General features: G+C 51.1%; 1 protein-coding gene across 1 annotated transcript; it reads right to left on the reverse strand.

Moving 5' to 3' along the window:
- Nucleotides 1–221: 221 nt before the first annotated feature.
- On the reverse strand, nucleotides 222–10,704 carry LOC148128503 (zinc-alpha-2-glycoprotein-like). The gene is made up of 8 exons (XM_087948915.1): nucleotides 10,084–10,704; nucleotides 4,286–4,531; nucleotides 3,742–4,017; nucleotides 3,084–3,371; nucleotides 2,659–2,733; nucleotides 1,241–1,392; nucleotides 779–843; nucleotides 222–351 (listed from the first exon to the last, which is right to left on the reverse strand). The coding sequence occupies exons 1-8, from the start codon at nucleotides 10,154–10,156 to the stop codon at nucleotides 222–224; spliced, it is 1,305 nt and encodes a 434-aa protein (XP_087805041.1). The 5' UTR covers nucleotides 10,157–10,704.
- Nucleotides 10,705–19,237: the final 8,533 nt, after the last annotated feature.

Below are 19,237 nucleotides of genomic sequence, written 5' to 3' on the forward strand. Positions count from 1 at the left end.
GTGTTTGGACTGTTTCTTTTCAGTGGGATGTAGATGTTGTTTATCTCTATGTGCCTGTTCATGGCCAATTTGTCCACAGTAAGTGCCAAGCCTCCAGGAATTCTCTACTGTTTTCTGGATTTGGCTTGCTCACAGTTTCCCAGTTGAAAAGATGGTTGAGTCTATCCCTATATTGTGAAATCAAGGAGTTTTCATCATGTCCTCTGACTGCCAGTTGGTGTTCACGGATGCGCTTGGCTGGCTCCCATCCCACGTTTTCCACCTTGCACTCCGCTTTTCTTGCCTGCACAATGGTGACACTGAGGCTCCTGGATCACTCCGACTCCTGTGCACTCCGTAGGATGCCTTGTGCTTGAAAGAGGGGGAAAATGCAGAAAGTCAACACCCCCATATGTATGGGGTGGGGGCCTGTTTCTTCTCTCCTCCCCTCAGCTCTCTCTTCCTCCCCCCACTGCAGCCTCCCCAGGCAGGAGGGGAGCAGCCAAAGAGGAAGGAAGGATTGCAACCCTCCCTCTCCCATGCACAAAGAGCTGCTGGTGGGGGCTTCCTCACTTCTCCCCCAGGGTTCCTTATGCCTCCAGCTCATCAAGACCAAGGAGCCTTTTTTTTCCTGGATAGCCCCAGTTGACCTTTTCCTCTTCTCCTCCCCTCCAGTCCTTTTTTATTTTTTATTTGATTTGACAATTGCTTGGAAGATAATCGGTATAAGAATAAACATGAATATGAATGCAGGGATACAATCTTTCCTGGACAGAAATCCCCCATTTCCCCAGGGTGCCTTAGTTGACTGCTTCCCCAGTCAACATTAACCTGTATAACCTCCCATTGGGTGGTTGCCTCGTGCTGCAGAGGGAGAAAACGGAGGAAGTCAAGGCCCTGATTTGTAATGGGGAGTGTAGGAGAGGATGTTTTCCTAGCCCCCCATTTGTTGTCTCTCCCTCCCCTCCAGTCCTCCTGGCCCCTTCCCTGACCCACTTTCATCCCTCAGAGCTGATGGGCTGGAGAGGCTGAGCTGGCCTGGATCCTCCCTGCAGAGCATCAGATCAGAAGATCCCAACCAGGAGGGGCTGAGCCCCAGAGGAACCCCAGGCAACCCATGATCTCTCCATGGCTACCTTGAGAAGACTTGGACTAGGGGGTGGATTCCCCCACTCCACAAGCCCCATGGTCTTTTCCTCCATGTATTTTCCAAGTGCGGAGTTTTTCCTCTTAAATAGAGTTCAACAAGTGTCTGGCTCACCTCTGAGCTCACTTTAGGCTGGAGCATTGCCTGTGACTGAGTCTCGTCTTCTGTGCCATAGATAGTTGGAGAAGGGAGCTTTTCTTGAGAAACTTCATCAGGCCAAGTTGTCACTTTGCGAAGGGATTTTTTCCTGAGCTTCCTCCACTGGTCTGAGAGATTGTAAAAAGAGAGGACAACTAGTTCATTTTGGGGGAGCAGCTCCTGCCTGGGATAGAGAAGGACACAAGTTGAAGGCCTCCAGAAGGCCCAGATGGTCCAAGTGGCCGGATTATAACCCAGTGTCTCGAAAAACAGGCATTAGTGCTCCCAGCAGGTTATGACAATGAAAATGGGTCACTCCTGGGGGTTATTGAGGAATAACCAAGTTGAAACTCTCCTTGCTTGAGAAAGAGAAAGAGAGAGAGAGAGAGAGAACTCTGATCTAACCTCTCTCTCTACCCCCCCTCCCCACCCACACACAATCACACAGAGGCAGGGGTGGGATTCAAATTTCTTAACAAACTTCTTAACCAGTTTCAAATTTCTTAACCAATTCTGTGGGCATGGCCTAATTTGTGGGTCTGTCTTGGTGGTCATGTGACTGGCTGGGAATGGCTTGTATGTAAATATTATAAATATTTTTGTAAATATTGAATTTTTTATTAAAAAAGAGCAACTTATACCCAAAATCAGGCAAAGCAGGCAGGCAGATTGAGTTGCTCACAGAATCAGATTCATTCAGAGATCTATCTTTCTGCCATTGGCTACCTGGGTCTGCAAAATAATAGAAGCTTCAGTCCTAAGGAAGGTTCGGCTCTGCTTAAAAGCTCTTAAAAGCTCTTAAGATTAGTTAGAAGGCAAGAAATCCAATGATTTCCTGCTTTCTAGCTAATTTAAATCTCCTGGCACAGCAGAACGGATGATGGTCAGGGGAAAAAAAGGAAAAAGGGCAACTTAGCAGGCAAGTTTGCCAGGTAAGGAGTGAGTGGGTGGGGAGGGTTCCCGTGGGCCATGTGGGTGGCACAGCCTTGTGTTCCCATCCAGCCTGGATTAATTGCTTTGAGGGGTGCTCTGGGGTGACATTTCTCTGCAGACCACCAAAATTTTCTCCTGCTCCACCAGTTGGCTGTGGCCCACCAGTTGGTTATCACTGATTTAGGGGACTCCTGATATTTGCTCCTCTGTCCATTGAGGCCAAAGAGGCTTCCTCCCAGATATGAGGAATGTGGAACATTTTGAGGCTAACAAGGGTTGAAAAAACGGCTGTGTAGTTTCTTCTTCCTTTCCAATTCCTGTTCAAAATGCTGTTTCTGGGGAAGGGTCTTGTGGGGGCCCTGACTGCAACTCTCAGAGAAGCTCTTGCCCATCCACCCCAACTCAAGTCAACACAGAAAGACCCGGGGGTGGGTGTCATTGGATGTGCTTGTTTCACTTACAGATCAGGAAGAGAATCCAAACTCCCAAGATTAAGCCTGTAACAATTCCCACCACGTGAATCCACCACATTGCATCTAAAGAAGGAGAAAGAGGGCTCTGATTAGAGAGATGCTGACTTCCCCCGAAGGAAGTGACCCCACCTGAAGGAAGCCCCTCCCCTCCAAGGCTGCAGAGGGAGGAGGGAATGGCCTTGAAGGGCAGGAGGAGGAGCCACAACCAATCATCTCATATATCTTCATACTGTTGCTATTAAATTACCATTTCCAACTCTTCTGACAGAAACCACTTCTCTCCCATTGCTAAATGCAGGACCTTTCCTGCTCTCCATCTGAAAACATGAGATGTTGCAGAAGAAAACTACTTCCCCACACACAGATTTTCACACATTTCTCTAAAATCTACTTCTACCCTCTCAGCCTCTCACCTCTTTCCTCCTTGAAAGCCAAGACCAGGGGCTCCTGCAAGCCCTCGTGCTCCAGGTGACACCGAAAACGGTCCCTCTCCTTGGGGTCGATCTCAATGCTGAGCTGGACATAATAGGTCCCGTCTGAGTTGGGGGCCACGTTCCTATGGAGGGTCTCGTACTTGCAGGCCTCTCCATCCCTGGTCCAGATGGCCTGGATCTCCTTGGGGTAGAAGCCAAAGGCCTGGCAGGTGAGGACCTCCAGGCTGTCATCCTCCACCTTATGGATCACATTCCCCACTGGAGGCTCTGCAGAAACAGCAACAACACCAGAGTTCCCAGAATTTCTAGAGTTTCTGGCAAGATGATTAAAATATCAAGTCCTCCTTTGGCCCTCCTCTCCCTCTGTTCCCTCTCCTCCTCTGAACCTGTGAGACCCACTAAGATTGGAACATTGGAGTGAACGTCACTGCAGTAGGACTAGAACTTATTTCTGCTCAGTTTCTTTGTCTTTATTTGGGGGGGGGGGCATTGAAGATTATTTTCCTTCTGTAATATGATGTGAGATACCTCCTGACCCTTTTCTGCAGAGGGGGGATTGGCTATGTAGGACAGAGATAAAATGGGGTGGGGGAGCCTATAGAAACCTGATCAGTGGAGCCCCCTTTTAGCCACTCACCTATCTTCTCCAGAGTCTTGTTCTTGTAGGACAGGTATCTCTGCAGCCACACAACGCAGGTCTTCTCCAGAAAGACTTTACTTCGCTGGGACCATCTTGGATCTTCCTCCCAATCCTCCTTGACCTTCTGGGCCTGGGGCTGAGCTGTTACCCAATTGAGGGTCTCCTTGTTGAAGCTGATGAAGTCCATCCCATCGTAGCCATAGTGCAAAAACCCTCCTTTGCTCCCATCTTCCCTGAGCTCACAGCCCAAATTCACCTGCCAGGTACGAAGCCCTGAAAGAGACCCGGAGGAGGTGAATGAAAAGGGTCCAGGATTCCTCTCCTTAGAGAATAAATAGAGTTACCTTCTCTTCCCACCTGGGGAGAGAAACCCAGTTTCTCTTTCTCCTCTTTCTCAGACAAGAAGAAATGTCTCTTACTTCAGTTAACCCTGTTTGAGGTCCGGCCATGAAGAATTTCTGGGTGGGAGAGAGAATTGGGGGGGAGGGGTTGGGGCCTTCTTTCCTTTCCAGCAGGCATTGATGTCCCTGGCTCTGCTCACCTCCAGCCTCCTGGTCCAGGTTTGATAATGTCTCCAGGTCAGCCCTGAAGATCCACTCAGGGATCCCAAACTTCTCCTTCTCTGCCTCCTCCATCCAGGGCACCAGAGGCTCCATCTTCCATGTGAGGCTGTCAAAGCGACCGATGGGCTGGTCATCCAGGTAGACCTTAATGAAGAACTGGGGCAGCCCCTGACTGGGTTCTGGGAGTTTCAGGTAGAAGTAGGACAGGGAGTGTGAGGGAGAGCCTAGAGAAGGAAGGGGAGAAGAGCAGAATTAGGGGAGGTTCAGCCCTGAAGCTCCACCCCCTTCAACAGTTCATTGTCACAAACAGTCTCTCCCCAACAAGGTCTCTAAAGTGGAACAAATTGTCCCCCCCCCTTTTCTCTTCTGCTTGGGAAGATACATTGGAGGGAAGAGCCCCCAGCAGCCCTTGGACGACCCTGGGAACATCTGGGCAGGGCCACATGTGGTTAAGTTGTTCCTGCAGCTCCTCTGGGCTCCGGGGATTCCCAGGCAGCTGCTTGTGGGCCTGACCTCCATGGCGACCTCAAACACCCCACAGTGGGAAGAGTCAGGTAGGCCCTATTTACATGGAAGCTAACAAGGGAGCTGAGGATCTTCCCAGTGAGGGCAAAGTTTGCTGATAAGGAGGGAGCTGAATGGCCAGGACTTCGCCCAATGCCCAGGCAGGAGAAGGAAGGAGAAGGAAGGAGAAGGAAGGGCTGAAGTCCAAACTTCGCTTTTCACTTTTACTCTCTGTAAATGGGAACAAATTACAAATCAGATACCAACGTTTTTGTTCTGTACAAGTCAATTTACATACTCGTAGCCCGCGTCGCGATTGGTTAAAGCGCGCGGCGACCGGATTGGTCGAGCGAGCCGCACTGATTGGCCGTTACGAATCCCCGCGATTGGTGGAAACTAATCGCGGGAGATTCAAGCGGTGTCATTGGCCGCGTGCCGCCGCTGCTCGGAAATAAAAAGCCGCAGTTTTCCCCTTCAAGCTTAAGCTGTATCCGGAGCCAATAAAGAGCTGAAACCAAGTCACTGACTCCAGCTTCCTTTCTCGACGGACACGACACTGGCGACGCAGGATGGGATCCAGAGAATAACCACCCGAGCACGTGTCCCGAGGAAGACAAAGACCACGAGATGGCCAGCATGACCCCACCAGCACCTTCAACCCGCTACACGAGGACTGGGAATCGTACACGGATAGATTCCTGATGTTCCTCGAAAGTAGCAATTTGAAGGATGCGAACGGCAGAAGAAAAGGGCCGTCTTCCCACACACTGCGGGCCCGCAGTGTTTAAGATGGCCAAAGCCCTCGCGAAGCCCGAGGACGTGAAGGCGATGGACTGGGCCGATCTCGAGCCACTCCTTCGGGAACCACTACGCCCCGCTGTGCCCATCCTCATCCGGCGGGATGAGTTCTATCGGCGGAACCAGCGGCAGGACGAGAGCATTAGCGACTTCAGCCGCCTTGCGAGACCTAGGGGGATGTGCGAGTTCAGGGACCTGGACGATGTCCTCCGAGACCGCGTGGTCCTAGGCCTCAGGGACCAGGCACTCAAAAGTCGACTGATGGCAAAGGCAACATCGACCTCGGGGCGCCCTGGCGAAGCTTCCGCAGCCGAAGCCACCCGGAAGTCAGCAGCCAGACTTCGGAGGGCAGACAACGGGACCACACTGAAACCCCGAGACAAGCCGACGAGAAACCACCACACACCACGGGGACCTGGACTCCACCTCCGATACCACGGACGAGGAGGAAGACGTCCACCGACTACAAACAGGACGGGACCGGCGAGATCAACGGGTCGTAAGTCGGGAACCAGTGCGCCGGGTGCGGGGAAATCACCTTGATCAGAGTGCCGTTTTATCGACGCGATCTGCCGGCATTGCAACAAGAAGGGCCACATCGCCCGAGTCTGCCGACTCAAAAGACACACAGCCCCGCCGGCGAGAACCAAGCAACCGGGACGAGACGACACCCCGAGAACCAGAGATCGCCAAGCCGACTATCGCTGGAACCGAGACAACCGAGGGCGACGGAGCGGGAAGGCCGCCAGAGAGAAGAAACCCACCAGACGGTCACCATCGGCCATGCCGAAACCACGGATGCCCGGAAGGTCTACGTGGAGGTGAGCATCGAGGCGAGCCATGCCGGATGGAGGTAGACTCCGGATCCTACCTCTCCATGGTCGCCTGGAAAGAACTCCAAGCGTCTGGTGCCAAACATCCAGAAAAGAGGACTGGAGAACCAGAAGCTGATCATCAAGGACTATCAGGGAACCGCATCCCCGTCATTGGGACCGGACAGTTCGAGGTGACTTTCAAAAACCGCACCCGAAACTTCCCTTGACTATCGTGGACCGGAACCGACCCAGCCTCTTAGGACTCCAATGGTTCGCGCCACTCGGGATCGAGGTCACGGGAGTAAACCACACCACAGAGGCCGACTGGGAGCAGCAGCTGGCGAGGGATTTCCAAGAAGTATTCGACGGCACCCTAGGCAAGTACAAAGGGCCCCTATCTCTTTTAGCCTAGACCCAAATGTCGCCCCATACGCCTAAAACCCAGACGGGTGCCTTTTGCACTCCGGAAGAAAATAGACGAGCAGATTGACAAGCTCGTCAAACAGGGGTTTTGCAGCCAATCGACCACGCCCGGTGGGAGACCCTATAGTCACCCCAGTCAAACCAGATGGGTCAGTAAGGATCTGCGGGACTATAAGGCCACCCTCAATTGCGCCCTGCAACAAAGCGCCTACCCCATCCCAGTAGTGCAACACCTGTACACTCGCTGGGGGGCAAGGTCTTTGCGAAGCTCGACCTGGCGCAAGCCTATCAGCAACTGCCGGTCGATGAAGAAACCGCCGAGGCGCAAACAATAGTCACCCACCGGGAGCGTTTGGTGTAACCGACTCCAGTTTGGAGTCAGCGTAGCCCAGGAATTTTCCAGAGCCTCATGGAGAGACTGCTGCGAGGAATCAAGGGGTGGTTCCCTATTTTGACGATGTATTGGTGTCGGCAGCCAACCAAGAGGAACTAGAGGGTCGCCTAAGGGAGGTACTAGAAAAATTCAAAGGGGCCGGGCTAAAGGTGAAGAAAGAGAAATGCCAGCTATACACAGAGCAAGTCGAGTTTCTGGGGTACCTCCTAGACCGACATGGCATCCACCCAACCGGAAGCAAGGTCAAAGCCATAAAGGAAGCCCCACACCCAAGAACAAAACAGAGCTGCAGGCATTTCTGGGACTGCTAAATTTTTACAATGTGTTCTTGCCCCAAAAGGCGACGCGGCGGAGCCTTTGCATAGGCTCCTGGACAGGACGGCCAAATGGACCTGGGGGAAACGGGAGGACACCGCATTCAAGAATACCAAAGACCTGCTCACCTCGGATGCCGTTCTCATTCAGTATAATGAGACCCTACCCATCGCGTCACATGCGACGCCTCACCATTTGGCGTCGGCGCCGTCCTCAGCCATACACTCCCAGACGGAAAAGAAGCACCCATCGCTTTTTTCAAGAACACTCAGCAAACCCGAAGAAACTACAGCCAATTAGATAAGGAGGCACTGGCCATCGTCGCAGCAGTAAAGAAGTTCCACGAGTACCTCTACGGCCGCCGATTCACCCTCATCACGGACCACAAGCGCTGCTGGGCATCCTGGCGGGAACAAGGCCACCCCGAACATCCTATCCCCCAGGATGACAAGGTGGTCTGAGTTCCTCGCCGCCACGACTACCGGCTCACACACAGACCCGGTAAGACGATCTCCCATGCAGACGCTGTTGAGCCGCTCGCCGCTTCCCGACCTAGACGCACGATCCAGCTCCCACGACGGCCACCCTCAGCATAGAGACATTGCCGGACCTACCCATAACGCGTCAGACATTGCCCGAGAGACTAATAAAGACAAGCGTCTGGCGCGGGTATTACATTGGGTAGAAAAGGGATGGCCAGAGAAAGACAACGATGAAGCATTCAGGACATTCCGAAACCGGCAAACAGAACTGTCACTACAGAAAGGTTGTTTGCTATGGGGGACAGGGTGGTCATACCGGAAAAACTGCAAGGAAGGTATTAAAATTATTACGAAGAAGGGCACCCGGGATTGTGAGGACTAAAGCTTTGGCCAGAAGCTATGCTTGGTGGCCAGGTATGGACAAGGAGATCGAGGCCTGGGTAGCCAAGTGCTCGCGCTGCCAAGAAACCAGACCAAATCCCCCGCAGCACCAATATTAGAATGGGAAACGCCCAGGGGACCATGGTCGAGACTCCATATAGATTTTGCCGGGCCCACAAAGGGAACACATTCCTCATCACGGTGGATGCTTACTCCAACTGGCTGGAGGTAAGCAACATGAAGACCACCACAACAGATGCGGTAACCAAGGTCTTAAACAAACTTTTCGCAACCCACGGTCTCCCGGATGTCATCGTGTCAGACAACGGACCCCAGTTCACCTCGCTGGAATTCGAAAGATTCCTAGCGGACGAAGCATACGACACGCACTGACAGCGACGGCGCATCCGGCGGCCAATGGTAGGGCAGAACGGATGGTTCAATTTACAAAAAAAACCCTCCAAAAGATCGAACACGGGGACATACAAGAAAAATAAATAAAATGCTCCTAATACAACATATCACCCCAAACACAACACTAACAAAAGCCCGGCAGAATTACTAATGGGGAGAAAACTAAGGTCACCACTCGACAGACTACACCCACATACAACCCGGAAAAAACCCCCGGACTCATCTAGCAAGCACCGGGTGTTTGCACCAAGCGACGCAGTCTATGCAAGAAACCTTACCGGAGACCCACTATGGGTACCGGCAACTATAACCCAACTGACAGGACCCCACTCCTACCGGTTACAGACAACCGACGGACAAACATGGAAACGCCACATCGATCAAATAAGATCAAGAACAAAAACACAACCGACACGCAACCAAACACAGGCGACCCGATAACACAAACCAAGAGGGGAGGGAAGATACAGGGGATCAAATAGGAAATAACCAGCAATACTCACCAGTCAACAGCCAGCCGAAGTCTCACCAGGAAGGAACAGCCAGGCTAGCTCAACCAGCCCGGAAAGACCAGGCAGGAGCGGCGAAAGTCGCAGCTCGACCAACCGGGTAGACCGGGAGGAGCTGCAACAAGAGGCCAGCGACACCTTCCAGGGGTTCCATCGACAGGGCCAAGAGAAACAGAAGCCCGACCGAACCGGCGGGGCCAAACAACAACTAAGCTGCGCAAGTCAAGTAGACAAGTACGAAGCCCCGCTACCTACGGGACTACGTTACGTAGGACCGAACCAAGAGGGAGGGTGTTCTGTACAAGTCAATTTACATACTGTAGCCAGCGTCGCGATTGGTTAAAGCGCGCGGCGGCCGGATTGGTCGAGCGAGCCGCACTGATTGGCCGTTGCGAATCCCCGCGATTGGTGGAAACTAATCGCGGGAGATTCAAGCGGTGTCATTGGCCGCGGCCGCCGCGGCTCGGAAATAAAAGCCGCCAGTTTTCCCCTTCAAGCTTAAGCTGTATCCGGAGCCAATAAAGAGCTGAAACCAAGTCACTGACTCCGAGCTTCCTTTCTCGACGGACACGACATTTTTAAACCAGATTCAGTGAAACGGAGGAAAAGGAAGAGTTTTCCTTGTGCGAATGGAGCTTGGCATTGAGGGGGGATGGGGGAGAGAGAGACCCGACCCAGGACATGAGCTAACCCCACCCCCCGTCTGTTGCCCCCCGCCCCCCGCCGCCGCCGCCAACTCACCGCAAAGAGCCCCAGGCCCGAAGGAAACCAGCGTCACTCCCAAGAGCAAAAGGAGCGCCCGGTGCAGCGGCATCCCCCTCCATCCGCCCTTCGCGAAGGACAAGCCGCTTAGTCGCCTCTCCCGGTCCGGGTCCCGTCCGGATCCGCAAAGTAGCCCAACTCTGCTGAACTTCTCCGTCCCGTCCCCGAAGAACCAAAACAGCGCTGCTCCCTTGCGGTCTTCCCGGGCCGTGGAGGAAGGAAGGGAAACGCTGCCCGCAACCGGCAGGTTAGCGCTCAAACGCCCGTTGTGTGAACGCAGCCACCTCCTCGCTCATTCTTCTTCCGAGGCTCTCCGATCGATCCCCCTTCGCCCCTTCGGGCTTTCGGGGAGCTTTAGGTAGAAGGCCTAAAGCTTTAGGTAGAAGGTCCATGATCTGAACGGGATGGCCGAGTGTTTGGGCAGCGTCCGGCCCGGACACAGTTCCCTTCCGCCAAGGGGCCCCGGTGGACTCGCAGAGGAGCCGCACCTGTTTCCTTCCCTGCTTCTCACCCCCGCAGCGCGGGAGCCGAGAGGACGGAGGCGCCGGGCAAAAGCAGCCTTTATAACCTGCACCTGCAGGCACCTTCGCTCCGCCCAGGACAGCGCCGCCCTCCATCCTTCGCCCGCCCTCTCGGCCCCTATCCTGCCCGCCCCGAGAGCTCCGCTAAAGTTCTCCGCCCGTCCAAAGTTTAGGCGTCTGCTTTCTTTTTGCACGGGAATCAAAGGCGCCACAACTGGAGAGAACCCGCAAGTGTTTATTCAGTCCTGGGCCCTGGTGGCAGTGGTTTGAGTGCATTACTGCAGGCCACTTCTGCTGCCTGCCGGCTGCCTGCAATTTGGCAGTTCGAATCCCACCAGGCTCAAGGTCGACTCAGCCTCCAATCCTTCCCAGGTGGGTCAAATGAGGACCCAGATTGTAGGGGGCAAATAGGCTGACTCTGTAAACCGCTTAGGAAAGGGCGATAAAGCGGTATATAAGTCTAAGGGCTATTGCTATCTTCAACTCTTCCGAGAATAGCAATTGGATGCCAACCAGGTTGGTTTCTGGGGGGAGGGGGTGGTTATGCCAGAGGGCTTGGGAAAGCAGCACCACTTCTGGGCCTCGGCCCCCTCCCCTCCCTCCCCCCTGGGACAAGCCAGCCAGAGCCCCTTGGAGGGGTGGCCCCAGGGCACTTGGAGCCAGGCTCTCTAACTCCCAGCTGCTGTTTCTGCTTAGTACCTCGGGGAGCCCAAGGGACAGCGCCCTGCGCTCCAGGTAGTCCTCAACTTACAACAGTCTGTTTAGTGACTGTTCAAAGTTTGCAACAGCAAAATTGACAAATGGCCATTGGAATGAATAATAAAAGGGAACGTACAAGTCACCCCCGCATCTCCTTTAGTGAAATTCCCTTCCTCTATTTATTTATTTTAATTTGTTATCAACTTATGAACCAGGGACAGGTTCACAATACAAGGAAGGTTTGTATAATTCGTGGCTCCTGTGAGACAGATGATTTTTTTTATGTTTGGTGTGTACTTTGGCCTCAATGCTCACTGACTTTCTGAGCAAGTAGTAAACAAGTTTACAGGGAAAGTTCCACCTGTTCCTTCTGGGTCTTATCTGAGGAAGAAGTCAAAGTAAAAAAAAAGAATGTTTATGGTTCCTTTTGATCCTTCCTTCTCTCCACCCCACAGCCGGGCAAAGGCTGAGCCTCTAATCAGCTGTTTCCTGATCATCAAACTACAGGAGACTCTGACCTGGGAGCTTGAAGTCTCCATTCTCTCTACTCAGCTGTAAGACTCCAAGCATAGGAGTTTGGGGGGTCAGCTCCACAAGCAGCTGTGGGAACCCGGAGGTCCCCCCACCAGATGTGTCCAGCTGTTTCCAGGGCCAGCCAAGAGTTGCTTGAGAACTTCTTCCAGGGTTAATCTCATGACTGGGATCCTCTGAAGTGAAGCAGGCAATTGGACTTCTCTTAGAGAGTTGCTTTTCACCGTAGTATTGAGGGAGGGGCTGGAGCTGCAGAGCCCACTCAATTCTACCCTTCACCCTCTTCCCCTTCCAGGCTCCTCCAGGGACTCCCTGTGCTAGTCCTGCTGGAGGGTGTCAGAGCCCACCCAGGGGCTGCCCCAGATCCTCTCTGTGGTCACCTGCATAACCAGCCCAGGGGTGGGATTCAAATAATTTAACAACCGGTTCTCTGCCCTGATGATTTCTTCCAACAACCAGTTCAGCAAACTGCTCAGAAAGTTAACAACGGGTTCTTCCAAACTGGTGCGAACTGGCTGAATCCCACCACTGCATTAATCTGATGCTGGTACAGATTTATGGTGATTGGAGTCCCCAGTCAGCATTTTTCTAAGACAAGGGAAGGTTGACCTAATCCTTTATCTGGTTTTATTTTAAATTAGTTACTTAATACTTTGCAGCATTTATGCTTCTAAAGCCTGGTGTATCTGTCATTTCTTCAGTGGAAGAAGAAGAAAAAAAAGTGGGGGGGGGGGGAGACTGATGAAGAAATCCTTTCTTTTTGTAACCTGAATATATTTAATCTTATATCGAATTTGTATAACGTACACATGAAACAGTGGAGGGAGAAAACCCAGGTGGCCAGAACCTATCAACTCTGAGAGGCACAGCCAGGAGGTGAGAAGACCATAAGAATTCCACAGTGAGATGTGTCCTGGGAACCTCTGGAAAAGTTCGTTCTGAAAAGGGGCTGGTGGGAAATTAGGTGTGCCCTGGGAAACTGTGAAAAAGATCATTTCTACAAAAGGGGTGGGGGGGAATTAACATACTGGCTTTTGTTTCACTAAATACACATCGAGATAAGGGGAGGGGTTCTAAACTCCCTTATCTATCCCTGTATGCCTGAGAGACCTTAGACGCTGCTTTGAACTCCTACATGAATTGTCTCATCTCAATAAAAGATTCCTTTTGATATGTTTGGTTTTCAGAAGTTCATTCTTGTTAATGGAATGGGGAAAAGTTCTGTAGTCTGACACTTGGTGTGATACTTGTGGAAGATTGTTCATAACCTTAATAGCTATCAGACCTCTTTTTATATCATTGGCATCAACATTCACTAGAACGGAAGGAAATTGTAATTTCTTTGTAAACCCTTCAGAGAAGATGAGACGGATGGTGTGTATACATTTGATAAGCAAACACATAAATCAAGAACTGTACAGCAAGTTATCATCCAAATAGTTTAGCTTTTATTGCTGGTGTTTTTTCCCCCCAAACATTAATAAAGTTACAAAACATAAAGAAGTATACAAAAAAAGCAAAGGAAAAAAAAAAGAAAGGGGCAGGGGAAAGCAACATTCAAGAATTCAAATAAAAAGGAAAAGCAGAAGGGCATGTTTCTGCAATGTGGACAAAGATCTTCCTGGCAACTTCTTGGGAATATGCTCAATGGTTTCTCATATCCCCTCAGTAACCATTCCCAAGACCCTGAGGTTCCCCCATCTCCATCCAGGCATCTCCCTAAGGGAACTTGCAAGGCCCTCGTAGAAGAAGGGACCTGGCTCCATTCCTTTGCCATGAGACTTTTCCTGGGGTTGCGAGTGGCAAAGCTGCAGAGAGCCTTCCTTCATGTCTCTGCTGAACTGGAACCAGCTATATGACCACCTCAGCCAGGCACCCAAGACTCCTCCAGGGAGAAACAGTACAGGTGGAAGTCACAGTCAAGGAACATCACTTGGCCCTGGATCTGCTCCTCACCTCCCAAGGAGGAGTTTGCCTGGTGTTTAGCTCCTCCTGCTGCTTTGATGGCAACCAACATTAAAAAAAACCATGACAGAGAATTTGAAACTCTCATACAAAATCATCACTTCTTAGGGCACACATACAACATATAATAGATATAATAAAATAAATGCCTGTTGGGGTACGTATAATTAGATATAATACAAAACAAAAATCGGATGCAAAAATCCAAAACAAGTCACAATACAAACAATGGGAAGAATGAGAGACCAAACCTATCCAATGAATACCAAGTTGTCACTTAAAGGAAAACTGGTACATGATGTTTTATAGTTGGCTGTCATGCTCCTGGTGGAGACTGATTCTGAGGGAGAGGAGGAACAGCCGACAGGGAGTGGAAGTGTGGCTCCGGAGGTTGTGGAGGAGGATGGGGAAGGGGAGAGGCCGGCTGGGCAGTCAGAGGCCCATTCCCCTCTCCATCCTAGGGTGCTCAGGGAGGAGAGAATAAGGAAGAGATGTGGTCTACTCGGGAGAAGGAGGCCTTGATCCTCTTCATGGGCTGCAGCTGTGACAACTGAATAAGAGGACGGACATGCGTACAGGTGAGTGCTGGAAACAAAGCGTGGAAATATCTCTAGTTTATGGTTCCTCTCCGAGTTTGGCATCTTCCCAGTGTGAGTCCTGATATCTATGAACGTCTTCCAGCCCTTATCTTGCCTGGTTTGTGTTGTCTTTTACTTTTTATAATTTAAATGGCATTTCCTCCTTCTTGTAACTGCTTGTGTGGGAGTTTTTTTTGTCTTCAGTCAAGAATATTTGGAGCATGGAAGCAAAGGGAAGGAATAAAACGAGATTTACCTGTTTTTTGTGACTGTGTTTATTTTGTATCCCACCCTGAATCATCACAGTTGGCACCCAACTCCTTTAATCATCTCTAAGATGAAGAAACAGGACAGAAACAGATGTTGGAAATGCCATGAAACAGAAAGAATGCTGTGTCTCCTATGGTGGACACATAGAAGACGAGAAAAGTGTAGAAAGTGGAATGCAAAAAATCTTGGGATTTAGATTTGAAATGAAACCACAGCTGATCTTCTAGGGGTAATCTGGGGGTGGAGGACACATAAGAAACCTCATCCTTTAATGAGATCTATGCTGACTGCAGCAAGAAGAAATACAAGGACAAGAATCAGGTTCTTTTGTAAAAGTCCCCAAACACTGCAAGGCTGGGAGGGGCTGTACAGGACCCCCACTTATTGTTACTTATATTGACTTATATTGACTTACATCCCCTTCACAGTGCTTTACAGCTCTTTCTAAGCTGTTGACAGAGTCAGCATATTGTCCCCAACAATCTGGAGGATGGAAGGCTGAGTCAACCTTGAGCCGGTCAGGATCGAACTGCTGGCAGTCGGTGGAGTCAGCCTGCAATACTGCATTCTAATCACTGGGCCACCAGGGCTCTTAGGTAAGGTCATCAGAGCTAGAAGTGAGTGGGGTTTGCTCTCTTTTTAGATCCTAGTGACTTGCCCGGTCACTGTTGGTGGGGCTTTTCTTGGAGTTCCTTGATTAAGCTGTTGTTTAATGTTAGCTTCTTTGCCTGTATTGGTAATTATTCGATTGGGATGCTGTTTACTTGATTGCTGGTCTAGTGTTAATCTTGGTGTTCATTTCTGCTCATATAGATTGCTGGTTAAAAGGTACTTTTTGTTTCCTTTGGGTGTTTGGACTGTTTCTTTTCAGTGGGATGTAGATGTTGTTTATCTCTATGTGCCTGTTGATGGCCAATTTGTCCACAGTAAGTGCCAAGCCTCCAGGAATTCTCTAATGTTTTCTGGATTTGGCTTGCTCACAGTTTCCCAGTTGAAACGATGGTTGAGTCTATCCCTATATTGTGAAATTAAGGAAATTTTCATCATGTCCTCTGACAGCCAGTTGGTGTTCATGGATGCGCTTGGCTGGCTCCAATCCCACGTTTTCCACTTTGCACTCCTTTTCTTGCCTGCACAATGGTGACACTGAGGCTCCTGGATCACTCTGACTCCTGTGCATTCCGTAGGATGCCTTGTGCTTCAAAGAGGGGGAAAATGCAGAAAGTCAACACCCCCATATGTATGGGGTGGGGGCCTGTTTCTTCTCTCCTCCCCTCAGCTCTCTCTTCCTCCCCCCACTGCAGCCTCCCCAGGCAGGAGGGGAGCAGCCAAAGAGGAAGGAAGGATTGCAAGCCCTCCCCCATGCAGAAAGAGCTGCTGGTGGGGGCTTCCTCACTTCTCCCCCAGGGTTCCTTATGCCTCCAGCTCATCAAGACCAAGGAGCCTTTTTTTTCCTGGATAGCCCCAGTTGACCTTTTCCTCTCCTCCTCCCCTCCAGTTCTTTTTTATTTTTTATTTGATTTGACAATTGCTTGGAAGATAATAGGTATAAGAATAAACATGAGTATGAATGCAGGGATACAATCTTTCCTGGACAGAAATCCCCCATTTCCCCAGGGTGCCCCGACTCCTGTTCCTGGCTCCTTCCCTGTCTCCCTCTCCCTCCCTCTCTCTCTCCCCTCCCTCTCTCTCCCTCCCTCTCTCTCCCTCCTTTTTCTTCTCCCTCCTTCTCTCCCTCCCTCTCTCCCTCCTCCTCTCCCTTTTGCCCTCCCTCCTCTCTCCCTCCCTCTCTCCTTCTCTCCTTCCGTCTCTCCCTCCCTCCCTCTCCCTCTCCTTCTCTCCCTCCCTCCCTCTCCCTACCTCTCTCCCCCTTTCTCTCTCTCCCTCCCTCCCTCTCTTCTTCCCTCTCCCTCCCTCTCTCTCTCCCTCCCTCCCTCCCTTTCCCTCCCTCTCTCTCTTCCTCCGTCTCTCCCTCCCTCCCTCTCTCTCTCTCCCTCCCTCCCTTTCCCTCCCCTCTCTCTCTTACTCCCTCTCCTCTCTCTCCCTCCCTCTCTCCTTCCCTCCCTTTCTCCCTCCCTCTTTCTCTCCCCCTCTCTCCCCCTCCCTCTCCTGCCTAGGAGCTGAGGGGCCAGTGAGGCTGAGCTGAGCTGGATCTTCCACTGCACACCAGCCCATCAGAGGAGCCCCCAGGAAGCCAACAATCCATGACTACCTTGGAAAAATGTACTTCCCCACCCCAACAACCTTGATGGTCTTGGTTCTTGGGTCTATTTGAAGCCTGGAGGTTTGTCTCTTCAATAGCAGCAATAGCCGGAAACAGCCACACTCACCTCTGATGTTGATTTAGGCAACAAGGGAGATCGACTCTCATCTTCTGTTTCATTCTCGGGGGGAGAAGGAGCTCTTTGTGAAGGAGCCTGATCATGGCAGATTGCCACTTCCTGATAGTGGTTCTTTCTGCGTCTTCTCCAAAACCAGCCTGACAGGTGGCAAAAAGAGAAGACAGCTAGTTTATTTGGGGGTTGGGGGGAGCTCCTGCCTGAGCTGGAGAAGGATTTATTCTGAACACCTGCAATGAACTGCCATCAATGGCTCGACAACAATGATTCCAAACCACTCACAATCTTCTTGGTACCAGACAGATGGTATTTCCTCATATACTCTGGACTCAGAAGTTCTTAATTCCACTGTCATAACATTTGTGACCCAATTTTAACCTACCCAGATGTGAGGAGCAACTTTTGGCTGATCTTGAAAGGCTAATCTGGGCCTGGTTGAGTCACAGAATCATAAACAAGTCAAAAGAACCATCCAGGAAGAAGGAAATGGCAAAGCGCTTCCAAAATCTTGCTGAGAAAATTACCAGGAAGTGCTGAGATGCACTTGGTGAAACTCAATTGAGGAGACAAGTCCTGCATCCTCCCTCCCTCTCGGGTCTCTTGCTCTGAGTAGGAGCAGAAGGAGCAGGAGGAGCAGGAGGAGGAGAAGAAGAAGGAGGAGGAGCTTCCCCCGCTGGACCTTCCTCCCTGCTCCTGCCTGTCCTCAGGTTTTCCCTCCATGGACCTCCCCTTCCATCAGAGCTTCCCTTTGCCAGGTGGCAAATAGATCTCCTTCAGGGACAGCATTATGGGTTTTCCAGCTCTTCCCAGAACATTTAAGGGAATTTTCCTTGGACTCCTGAGCTGCTGATATTTGCTCCTCTGAAGGAGGTGCATTGAGGCCAAAGAGTTTCCCTCCCAGAGAACAGGAATATATTGAGTTTTGCAGGAAGTGGAATAATAGCTGCACAGTTTCTTCTTCCTTTCTGGCCCATGTTCTAAATGCTGTTTGTGGGGGAGGGTCTCATGGGGGTCCTGGCTGCAACCCTCAGAGAGCCTTTCTCCCATCCACACCAGCTCAGTCAACACAGAAGGACCCAGGGGTGGGTGTTGGAGGGTGTGTTTGTTTCACTTACATATCAGGAAGGGAATCCCAACTACTAGGAGTAAGCCTGCTACAATTACCACAGGAATCAGCCACCCTGGAGATAAAGAAGGAGAAAGATGGTTCCAATCATTAGAGAGATCCAGAGTTCCCTGAAGTGGAGATGCCGAACATTGGAAGCATTTCCCAACCTTCATTGGCCTCCAGGAAGTGCCCCCACCTGAAGGAAGCCCCTCCCCTCCAAGGCTAAAGAGGGCGGAGCTAATGGCTTTGAAGGGCAGAAGGAGGAGCCACAACCAATCACCCCACATATGTTCATACTGTTGCTATTAAATTACCATTTCCAACTCTTCTGACAGAAACCACTTCTCTCCCATTGCTAAATGCAGGACCTTTCCTGCTCTCCATCTGAAAACATGAGATGTTGCAGAAGAAAACTACCCCCTCCCCCCACAGATTTTCAAACATTTCTCTAAAATCTACTTCTACCCTCTCAGCCTCTCACCTCTTTCCTCCTTGAAAGCTAAGTCCAGGGGCTCCTGCAAGCCCCTCGTGCTCCAGGTGACACCTAAAACGGCCCCTCTCCTTGGGGTCGATCTCAATGCTGAGCTGGACATAATAGGTCCCGCCTGAGTTGGGGGCCACGTTCCTAAGGAGGGTCTCATACTTGCAGGCCTCTCCATCCCTGGTCCAGATGGCCTGGATCTCCTTGGGGTAGAAGCCAAAGGCCTGGCAGGTGAGGACCTCCAGCCTCTCATCCACCACCTTATGGATCACCTTCCCCACTGGAGGCTCTGCAGAAACAGCAACAACACCAGAGTTCCCAGAATTTCTAGAGTTTCTGGCAAGATGATTTAAATATCAAGTCCTCCTTTGGCCCTCCTCTCCCTCTGTTCCCTCTCCTCCTCTGAACCTGTGGGACCCACAAAGATGGGAACATTGGAGTGAACGTCACTGCAATAGGACTAGAACTTATTTTCCTGCTCAGTTTCTTTGTCTTTATTTGGGGGGGGGGGGGCATTGAAGATTATTTTCCTCCTGTAATATGATGTGAGATACCTCCTGACCCTTTTCTGCAGAGGGTGGATTGGCTATGTAGGACAGAGATAAAATGGGGGAGGGGGAGCCTATAGAAACATGATCAGC

Source organism: Notechis scutatus, unplaced genomic scaffold (genome assembly GCF_049901735.1).
Source record: "Notechis scutatus isolate UNSWTSFEM ecotype Mainland unplaced genomic scaffold, rNotScu1.2 NSCUSCF38, whole genome shotgun sequence".
Lineage (NCBI taxonomy): Eukaryota > Metazoa > Chordata > Lepidosauria > Squamata > Elapidae > Notechis > Notechis scutatus.